Source organism: Arvicola amphibius, chromosome 8 (assembly GCF_903992535.2).
Source record: "Arvicola amphibius chromosome 8, mArvAmp1.2, whole genome shotgun sequence".
In the NCBI taxonomy this organism is placed as follows: Eukaryota; Metazoa; Chordata; class Mammalia; order Rodentia; family Cricetidae; genus Arvicola; species Arvicola amphibius.
This window is the reverse complement of record NC_052054.1, coordinates 96,816,947-96,828,459: the sequence shown is the minus strand read 5'-3', so window position 1 is coordinate 96,828,459 and position 11,513 is coordinate 96,816,947. Positions and strand designations below refer to the sequence as shown.

General features: G+C 38.1%; 1 protein-coding gene across 1 annotated transcript; it reads left to right on the top strand.

Annotated features, from left to right (window-relative positions):
* Window positions 1-1,025: 1,025 nt before the first annotated feature.
* Window positions 1,026-2,993, top strand: LOC119820779 (polyadenylate-binding protein 1-like). The gene is given in 3 exon segments (XM_038339387.1): window positions 1,026-1,462; window positions 1,464-1,596; window positions 1,598-2,993. Coding segments are annotated over 3 exon segments (1,671 nt in total). The 5' UTR covers window positions 1,026-1,034; the 3' UTR covers window positions 2,708-2,993.
* The last annotated feature ends 8,520 nt before the right edge of the window (window positions 2,994-11,513 follow it).

Here is an 11,513-nt window from a genome sequence, read left to right as displayed (position 1 = left end):
GTTCAGTGGTTCACAAGAAAGCTGCTCCAATGCATAGTCATAATCTTAGTAATTTATTAATGCGCACAAATAGTCCTGTCAGTCGGGGCATTCCATGTTACCTTCACTTTTCATTTTCATTTCATGTTTCATGCTTTGGAAATTCTCATCTAACAAACTGGGTGGGTATGGTTATGTATAACTGGGTGGGTATGGTTATGTATAACTGGGTGGGTATGGTTATGTATAACTGGGTGGGTATGGTTATGTATAACTGGGTGGGTATGGTTATGTATAACTGGGTGGGTATGGTTATGTATAACTGCAGCATCGTAGACTTCTGTGTCTTTCTCTGTGTTTCACTGATTTCCAGAAACAATAGGCAGAGGCCGGCTGGCATTTCTCACACAAGATGTCTGTAAGAAACGAGAGTAACACTTTTCTTGTTACCATTTCTGCTGTGTTTAGGAAAATCAAGTCTCAGACTATCGAAATAGAACCCACCTCTCACTGGGAAAAGCAGACATGGTATAACGCACATTTTTTTTTTCAGACCTAGCCATATTTGCAATAGTTATGCTTTCCGCAGAGCATTAGTGCAAAACTTTCATAAATTTGCATATCTCAAACATAATTTTCATGAAAAAGTACCCCTTCCTTCTCCCTCCTTCCCCATACTCTCCCTTGTGAGATGCCTTTAACGGAAAAATAAACCCTGCTCCGCTGCTCTCTTTCATTTTGAATTTCTCTGGAGCTCTTCCCAGACCAACTTTTATTTGGAAGCTGAACTAATTTATGAATATATTTCACATGGAAAGTTAATGCCACCGCATCACATGCTAAGAGTTTAGCGTTAGAGGCTTTTTCACAGAAGTCTTAACTCACTGTTAGTGCTGTGATATTTGCTAGGTTATGCTTTAGTTAGTAGTTCAGAATAGTAGTTTTTAATTTTAGCAAATGAACCTTTTAGTTTCCGTGTAAAAACATTTTACATAGAAATTCAGTAATTAAAAATGTAAATGCAATGATCAGTTAATATAAAATCACAGGTCACCATGAATTTTGATGTTATAAAGGGCAAGCCAGTTCGCATCATGTGGTCTCAGCGTGATCCATCACTTCGCAAAAGTGGAGTAGGCAACATATTCATTAAAAATTTGGACAAATCCATTGACAATAAAGCATTGTATGATACATTTTCTGCATTTGGTAACATCCTTTCATGTAAGGTGGTCTGTGATGAAAATGGCTCCAAAGGCTATGGGTTTGTGCATTTTGAAACACAGGAAGCAGCTGAAAGAGCTATTGAGAAAATGAATGGGATGCTTCTAAATGACCGTAAAGTGTTTGTTGGACGATTTAAATCACGGAAGGAACGAGAAGCAGAACTTGGAGCGAGGGCAAAGGAGTTCACCAACGTTTACATCAAGAACTTTGGGGAAGACATGGATGATGAGCGCCTCAAGGATCTCTTTGGCAAGTTTGACTGATGAAAGCGGAAAGTCCAAAGGGTTTGGATTTGTCAGCTTTGAAAGACATGAAGATGCACAGAAAGCTGTGGATGAGATGAATGGAAAGGAGCTCAATGGAAATCAGATTTATGTTGGTCGAGCTCAGAAAAAAAGTGGAGCGGCAGACGGAACTTAAGCGCAAATTTGAGCAGATGAAGCAAGACAGGATCACCAGATACCAGGGTGTTAACCTTTATGTGAAAAACCTTGATGATGGTATTGATGATGAGCGTCTCTGGAAAGAGTTCTCTCCGTTTGGTACCATCACCAGTGCAAAGGTTATGATGGAGGGTGGTCGCAGCAAAGGGTTTGGTTTTGTATGTTTCTCTTCCCCTGAAGAAGCCACTAAAGCAGTTACGGAAATGAATGGCAGAATTGTGACCACGAAGCCACTGTATGTAGCTTTAGCTCAGCGCAAAGAAGAGCGCCAGGCTCACCTCACTAACCAGTACATGCAGAGAATGGCAAGTGTGAGAGCTGTGCCCAACCCCGTGATGAACCCCTACCAGACAGCACCTCCTTCAGGTTACTTCATGGCAGCTATCCCACAGACTCAGAACCGTGCTGCATACTATCCTCCTAGCCAAATTGCTCAACTAAGACCAAGTCCTCGCTGGACTGCTCAGGGTGCCAGACCTCATCCATTCCAGAACATGCCCGGTGCTATCCGCCCAGCTGCTCCTAGACCACCATTTAGTACTATGAGACCAGCTTCCTCACAGGTTCCACGAGTCATGTCAACACAGCGTGTTGCTAACACTTCAACACAGACCATGGGTCCACGTCCTGCAGCTGCTGCTGCTGCAGCCACTCCTGCTGTCCGCACCGTTCCCCAGTATAAATACGCTGCGGGAGTCCGCAATCCCCAGCAACATCTTAATGCACAGCCACAAGTTACCATGCAACAGCCTGCTGTTCATGTGCAAGGTCAAGAACCTCTAACTGCTTCCATGTTGGCATCTGCCCCCCCTCAAGAGCAAAAGCAAATGTTGGGTGAACGGCTGTTTCCTCTTATTCAAGCCATGCACCCTACTCTTGCTGGTAAAATCACTGGCATGCTTTTGGAGATTGATAACTCGGAATTACTTCACATGCTTGAGTCTCCAGAGTCTCTCCGCTCAAAGGTTGATGAAGCTGTGGCTGTACTACAAGCCCACCAAGCAAAAGAGGCTGCCCAGAAGGCAGTGAACAGTGCCACCGGTGTCCCAGCCGTTTGAATTGATCAGGGACCACGAAAAGACACTCGTGCTTCACTGAAGAAAAAATATCTAAACATCAAAAAATTTAAATATTATGAAAAAACATTGCAAAATATAAAATAAATAAAAAAAAGGAAAGGAAACTTTGAACCTTATGTACCGAGCAAATGCCAGGTCTAGCAAACAGTGCTAGTCCTAGATTACTTGATTTAAAACAACAAAAAATACAAAAAAATAGTAAAATATAAAAACAAATTAATGTTTTATAGACCCTGGGAAAAGAATTTTCAGCAAAGTACAAAAATTTAAAGCATTCCTTTCTTTAATTTTGTAATTCTTTACCGTGGAATAGCTTGGGATGTCAGTTCTGTTTTAAGTAGCAGAACTGATAACTAAGCAAGGAAACGTAATTTGGATTATAAAATTCTTGCTTTAATAAAAATTCCTTAAACAGTGAAAAAAAAATAAAATCACAGGTCACCTTTAATTTTTATCATTTAAACCAAAAATGAAATAGAAGGTATCAGGTACACTTATAAAATAAATGTAAAGTATGACTGCTCCTGGGGGCATGCAGCACACCTGTGAGGCTAGTGCTTATGTTACGAGCTCAAGAGACCTGACTGTGTACCAACTCTGTCTCAAATGGACAGAGCGCGGGCTGCAAATGTGGTCCAGTGTTACAGTTCCTGCCTACCGTGTGCAATGCCTTGAGATACTTCCCTCACACTGCATAGAAAAGGAAGGAAGATAGAGAAGAATGAAGATGATAACATACAGTAACTGTTATCTATACTACACAGTATGTACTACATAGTATGTCAAGGTATTTCTTAATTACTATTTCCTATTAGGGCTCCCAAACTCCTTTAGTAGTCAGTTTTCACCGTTTGAATTCACAATGCATCTTAAACAGTCTTCCTGAGAGAACAAACCAGGTTTCTTTCTGTCCTTCACTCTGATATTTCTCCCACTTAAGTTTCCATGTTCTTCCATCACCCAAATACGAACATTTTGTGTCAATATTTATATGTATTGTTATATTATCTTCACATAAGTCAAAAACTTGGATCTGATACGAAAGCTTAAATTTTAAGGAAATAAGAATTAACCAGAAAATCCCATTACAAATCACTGCTTTTGATATTATTTTAATCAAATATGTTCCATATAAAATTATTCATTTCATAAAAAATGTTCCTGTAAATGAAATCTAAATGGAACCACCAATTAACATGGAGAGAGAAAGTCACAGCTGGATATCTCACAACACCAAATGAAGCCTCCAGTGCCATGAATGGGTTACATCTAATTGAGCTTTTGTCCATGTATGTCTTTCTTAGGGTCCTCCTTGATACCTAGCTTCTCTGGGACTGTGGACAGCAGGCTGGTTATTCTCTGCTTTATGTCTCATATCGACTTGTGAGTGGGGACATGCCATGTTTTTCTTTCTGGCTCTGGGTTGCTTTACTACTTCAGGATGGTATTTTCTAGTTCCATCCATTTGCATACAAAGTTCAAGATGTCACTGTTTTTTACTGCTGAATAGTACTCCACTGTGTAAATGTACCACATTTTCTTTAGCCATTCTTTGGTTGAGGGGCATCTAGGTTGTTTCCAGGTTCTGACTATTACAAATAATGTTGCTATGAATATAGTTGAACAAGTGATTGAGCATCTTTTGGGTATATGCCCAAGAGTGGTATTGCTGAGTCTTGATATCGATTGATTTTCAGTTTTCTGAGAAACTGCCATGAATTTTTGATTTCCAAAGTGGCTGTATCAGTTTACACTCCCACCAGCAATGAAAGAATGTTTTTCTTACCCCACATCCTCTCCAGCATAAGCTGTCATCAGTGTTTTTGATCTTTGACGTGATGGGGGTAAGACGTTATCTCAGAGTTGTTTGAGTTGCATTTCCCTGATGGCTAAGGATGTTGAACAATTCCTTAAGTGTTTTTTATCCATTTAAGCGTCCTCTGTTGAGAATTCTCTGTTTAAATCTGTTCCCCATTTTTAATTGGCTTATTTGGTATTTTGATGTCTAGTTTCTTGAGTTCTTTGTATATTCTGGAGATCAGCCCTCTCAGCTGTGGGGTTGGTGAAGATCTTTTCCCATTCTGTAGGCTGCCATTTTGTGAGATCTCCTGAGTAAACTGGGAATGTGAGGGAAGGGAAAGCGTGTGGGGAGGAGAACATGAGGGGACCGTGCGGTCCAGTTGGGGGAAGAACAGAAAGGGTGAATCAGAAAAGAGATATTTTGATAAAGGGAACCATTATGGAGCTAGTGAGACATCTGGCACTAAGGAAATTCCCAGGAATCCACAAGGATGAACCCAGCTAAGACTCTAAGCAATATTGGAGAGGGTTCCTGAATTGGCCATCTATGTAATCAGATTGATGGCTACCTTAATTGCCATCATAAACCTTAGTCCTGTAACTGAAGGAAGCAGATGCAGAGATCCACAACTAAGCGCAGGGACAAGCTCCCTGAATCCAGTCAAAGGGAGGGAGGAGCCATAATATAAGTAAAGGGGTCACGATGGAGAAGCCCATAGACACAGCTGACCCAAGTGAGTGCGAGCTCACTGACTCCAGATTGACAACTGGGGAACCTGCTTAGGACCAAACTAGGCCCTCTGAATGTGGGTGACAGATGTGTGACTTAGGCAGTTTGTAGGGCCACTGGCAGTAAGATCAGGATTTACCCTAGGGCATGAATTGGCTTTTTGGAACCTATTCCCTATGGAGGAATACTTTGCTCAGGCTAGATATGGGGGGAGGAGCTTGATCCTGCCTCAGTTTGATGTGCCATGACTTGTTGATTCCCATAGAAGGACTTTCCCCATCTGAATGGGGATGAAGGAAGAGTGGATGGGGGAAGTGGAATGGGAGGTATGGAGAGGAAGCAGGAGGACAGGAGGAAGGGGAAACTGTGTTGGTATGTAAAATAAATTTAAAAATTATGAGTAAAAATTACTAAAGAAAAAAGGAATTACTTTTTTCCAATGGAGTCTTACTTTTTATACAAACCACACTCAAGGGCAGGCCTCATGTCAAAGAGTAGATAGTCAACACAAAAGAAACTCAATGGTTATTTGTTTGTTTGCTTGCTTCATAATACTTTGGACTTTTATTTTTCTCTACAGATCTTTTACTTATATATTATAGTTTCTAATTTTGTATTTTTATGGATATCTGTGTATATAAATAATGTTTGTGTTTCTGGATCTATACGTGTTTCTTATGCTTTCTCTTTGGTACTTTTTATTTCTGTTCCTTTGCTTGTTTTGTCCTATTCGGGTTTGTTTGCCTGTATTTTATCTAATTTTTTTTCTTTCTTTTTCTCCCTCTTTTGGTAAAGTGCCTGTGTTCTATTTAGAGAGAGCAAGAAAGGTGTGTATTTGGGGGCACATGGAAATAGGGAAGATATGGAGGTAGTTGGAGAAGGAGAAAATGTGATCAGAAGAAACTATGAAAAATATATTTTCAATAAATCAATGCAGCTATAAATATATAATAACTCTCAGTCCTAATGTATACCTATGGTGATGAAGACATGAGGTCAACACAGCAACAAGAAGGCAACATTTTCCTGTACCACTCACTCTGAAAACCTAGAGTTCATAGAGAATGGGTGACTCAGCATGATTATGTATAGCATTTCTCTTTTCAATTATACATATATTAATTAATTTTAGTTATTACCATTTACCTCCCTGTATATACATAATCAATTATCCCCCTATATATACATATATTAATTGATTAATTAACTTTAGTTATCACCATTTATCTTCCTATATGTAAACTGCCCCTGAATGATAATATGGATAATATGTATTCTTTAATTTCTTATAGAATATTATATAAAACACAGTTTTCCTTAACACCCAAGGTGATTTAAAGAAGAAATTAATTTATTAATCTGGCATGGCAGTTTGCCAAACAGCTTAGATCTTGCAAATGAATAACATAAGAATTGATGTTCTGATACTATCCTGGAGATCATAGACTGCTGTCCAAATGCAGGACATTGGTTAGTTATACCATATAAACACAATTTCTGGCCTGAATATTAATAATGAGCATTTATTCTCTTTTATGCATAATTCTATCGTACCTTGGAGTCCTACAGACATTTGCATAGCTTAAGAAATGTGTCGTATTGAAAAGCGTTCCTCATTTCCCCTCAGCAATAAGGGCAGACATTCTCTGATGTGACTTTCAGGAACTACTTGTTCAACAACAGTTCTCTACATGTGTTTATGTCCTCTACATATTCTCAGATTAAAGAGAAATGGTCAGTAACTGCTGAGAGGGAAGACTTTATGTCTTGTGAGTTAATCTTGTAAGTTTATGCTCAGCACCAGCTGATATTTTCCTCGTCATTCCATTCAGTTTCCCAGGTGACTCTGTCTGTTTTGACTTTAGGGGTCAAATAGCTGAGAGAACAACCGTTTTATGTGTGTGCCATCCTTGATAAATGTCAAAGAGGCGTTATGTGCTGTGTGTTGCAATTTAACTGCCGTTAGAAGAAAAGGTTTGAATAAAACAAACATTTAGGAAAATTAACATAGGAGAAGTCACTTTTAGGCCTAAGTACACTTATTTGTTTACTTATTCTATCCAGTTATTCCCTCACAACTTCACTTTCAAAATAATTTACAGTGGTTTATAAGACTCGATTCAGTGTGTTCAAAAGTAATTGATAATTGGAACTAGAAGATAGCTCAGACTGCGGGGTATTTGACTCATAAGCATGAGGGCCTAATTTCAACCTCGAGAAACCATGCTAAAAACACAGACATGGTGGCACATGTTCATAACCCCAGCAATGGGGAGGTGAAACAGGTAAATCACTGGAACTCAGCTGTCAGTCAGTCTAGACAAATGAGCAAATCACAATCCAGTGAGAAATCCTGTCTCAAAATATGAGATGGATCCCCCTGGGCTATCACAGCTAAAATTGACCTATGGATTCCACCTGTACATACGCACATACTCACATGTATACACATAAACACACGCAAAGAAGTATTGCATAATATAGTGAGGCAAAGTAATTAAGTTGAAATGTGAAAAGACTAAGTAGAAATTAGAATTGGTTACAAAAAGAATTCATTATGATCAGCAGTTTGGTATATGTTCGAATCTGTCAGTATAGAATATAGTACCATGGATAAGTAAGTACACACTTCATAGTCCCTAGAAATGGGGTCCTCACTTGTCTTGCTTCTGAAACTGTTCCTACAGATTTGCATGTACATTTGTCATCTTGGGATCAGGAGAGCAAAGGTCCGCAGTTCATAAAATCAAAGTGCTGTGGTCAGTAAATACAAATAATAACCTCCATGAGTCAGTTAGTGCTGACCACAAAAATGCATTCGTTTTAGTGATTACTAAACTTTATCTCACTAAGCAAGATAAAACAGTGAAGTCAACAAGAATGATTCCCCATCGTTACGAGACAGGTGTGATAAACCAGTAATGAAAAAATAAGCCTGCTTTGCATCTAAGAGAACAGTCATTTGGGAGAAAAAAAAAATCAGCAGTTGACTCTTGCATCTGATCAAGTAGTGAAAACAGAAGAAAGAAACGCTGCTGTGGCCAGCTGTTCATACGACTTGACAGAAGCCAACAACGCCAAGATTTCTCCTTTCCACTAGGAGAGGAGAGAAATATACAGCGAATCTACAGGTGAAATGTCACATTCGTCATCTCGTTTCCAGCAAGAGACACATATAAAAGCACCTCTGGGATCATTGCAATAGATAGTTGATGGATCCAGAAACAAAGTATTTTTTTGTGTGTTTAGGTGGATGTGGAATTATTTCTCTTGTAGCATATGTCATTCAACTAAATAAATCTGAGAAATGTTGACATACTTCTTTTCTACTTCCTTGTCTCTAACTCAAGTTTTCTCAAAGTTTGCAGAGTCCTGTTAGGCCCTCCAACTCTTCCAATGGGTTTATATACACTAATGGTACAAAAAGAGGGATAACTAATCAGTCATCACCTTGATATGACACAAGTCCACAGGGTACCTTTGTTTCGTTGTCAGGTCATTAATCTAATAATAATGGTTTATTTAATTGAGTATATACACAATGCATTAGTCATGGTTCTCTAGAGGAACAGAATTTATTGAATGAACATATATCTATCTATCTACACATTATCTATATCTATCTGTATATATATGTATACACATAGAGAAAGAGATAGATAGAGAAAGGGGGGACTTCCAGGCTATAATTCAGCTAGTCTAACAATGAAGGTCCAACAGAAGGTCCAAGACTCCGGGGGTTGGATGTCTCAGTTAGTCTTCAGTAAACACCTGAATCCTGAAGAAATAGGCATTAAAGTAAGCAAAGGAATGGACTTGTTAGGTAAGTGACAAAGTGACAGCAAAGAGACAAGGAGAGAGCAATGTGTTATAGTTTACATAACTGGAGGATTTGGAGATCTAAATAGTACTTTGACATCAGATGTAGAGATAAAGAATTTAGAAAATTCCCTGCTGGGTTTCTATCTTGCTTTGACCCAGTATTTTTCCCTAAACTCCCTTTCCTCCCTTTTGGAAGGGTAATGTATATGCCATGCCATTGTATGCTGGAAATATGTGATCTGCTTTTTGATGTTGGTTTTACAGGGAGTTACAGTGAAATGATTGCCATGAGTCTCAGAAGGGTGTTGACTGAGGTTTCTGTCCCACCTGGTCCTGAAGCTGTTCAGTCCCAAAGAAATACACAGAGGTCTACATTAATCAGAAACTGGTTGGCCTATTAGCTCAGGCTGCTTATTAACTAATTAGCCCATTATTCTTGTCTATGTTAGCCAAGTGGCATGGTACCTTTTATCAGTGAAGTGTTTTCATCTCATATAGTTCAGGCTTAGCTATTTAAAATAGCATTTTTGTTAAATCTAGATAGTAATTTAGAAAGAAATAATCTAAGTAAAGTTCTGAGTTTTCCACATGATAGATTATAAACTTTTCATTTTTAATTAATCTCTGCATGATTTTGTTGCTTTCATGATCTGATAAACATACACACACATATATATGTGAGAAGATATATCACTGTTTGGCATTATGGCATTATTCCAAAGTTTTTATTTTTCTACTTCAGCATCCAACATTCCACTCCTGATACACAGAAATGCAATTTTTATCTTATTTCTGCACCTGATTCTTTACAGTGTTGCCCATGGTTATTTGTTAATTTTTCAAGCAGTTTTACATACAAAATGTCACGTACAAGTAGAGTTTGGGTTTCTTTTATAATATTTTTTATATTTTCACTGTGTTTCTGCAAATAGTATTGATTTCCGTGGAAAATATAAAAAAAACAGTGCGATATGATACTATCTTTTTATTAAAGTCTGTTCTTGCTTAGCTTAGCTAAGGTATCATTTGTTATTTTTCAGGAGACATTCTTTATCAGATTAAAGATATTTTTTCTTTCCCTTTGTTGAGTTGAGGTTGTTTGTTTGCTTGCTTGATGAATGATTGTTTAACTTTGCCTAATGTGTTTTCTGAGTCTACTGAGATCATTTTATGTTAAACTGATACACTCTGTTGATTATTTTAAGTATGAAAACAACTACACTTTCATGGGATAAAACCTACCTTTTAAGATGTATTATTCTTCCACGTTTTGAGATTGAATATGCAAATATTTTGTTTGGAATGTTGCTATCTCTAAGTGAAAGTGAACTGTTTTCACAATTTGCTTTTCTTATAAATATAAATCTTTAAATAAAAACAAGATTAAACTGACTGCAACAGAAAATGAAAATTATTTCTTTTCCTCCATTCTTGACCAACATTTCTGTCCTGCCTGGTCCTGTAGTCATTCAGTCCCAAAGAAATACACAGAGGTCTACATTAATCATAAACTGGTTAGCCTATTAGCTCAAGCTTCTTATTAACTAATTCTTACATCTTAAATTAGCCCATTATTCTTTTCTATGTTAGCCAAGTGGCCTGGTACCTTTTGTCAGTGAAACATTCACATCTTGCTTCCTCTGTGTCTGGGTGATGACTCCAGACTGAGTCCTCTTCCCAGGATTCTCCTGTTTATGTCACCCCACCTCTACTTTCCACCTGGTCACCCTGTCTTTACTTCCTGCCTTGCCACTGGTCAATCAGCATTTAACTGAAACAATACAATACAAGTAACAGGGTACAAGTCCATTATCCCACAGCAGGCCCAGCCCCCCTTTTTTCAAAACAAGAACTCTGAATCTAATCTCTTTTGTTTAGTTTTTTGTAACCAACACTCTAAAACAGAGAAAAATATTCATAATCCATTGTTTTTGTAATGAGGGCATAGTTTTCTAGGCTACTTCCTGATGACTGGGGGCTCTAATCATCTTATGGGGACTTAAAGAAAATTGACAATTATGGTCAAGTCCTTACTAAAATATTCTGTGAGGCTTGATCATCTCAGCCAGAAGTCTTGAAACTCTTCTGGATGTAGAACTCAGAGGAAACTTCAACAGAGGTCCTATGAAATGTTAGATCATCTGGGCCATCTGCTCCTATTGGAGAACCTTCAGGGAGTCTTCCTTGATCAAACCTGATTTTTCTTAATCCAGAATGAATCCACAGCCTCTCATTTCCTGTGGAAACAAATGTAAAACCTCTTCTCCAAACTAACATATCTTTTGACTTAAGTTTTTAAGTCAAGGCATTTTAAAAATATATATGTTGGATTAATCCAGCAGCATTTATAATCAAATAAATGTCTTTTAGCTGTTGTTACTCCTTCCTCAGCATTCAAACAATTCAAAGACAACACAATAACATGCAGTATCC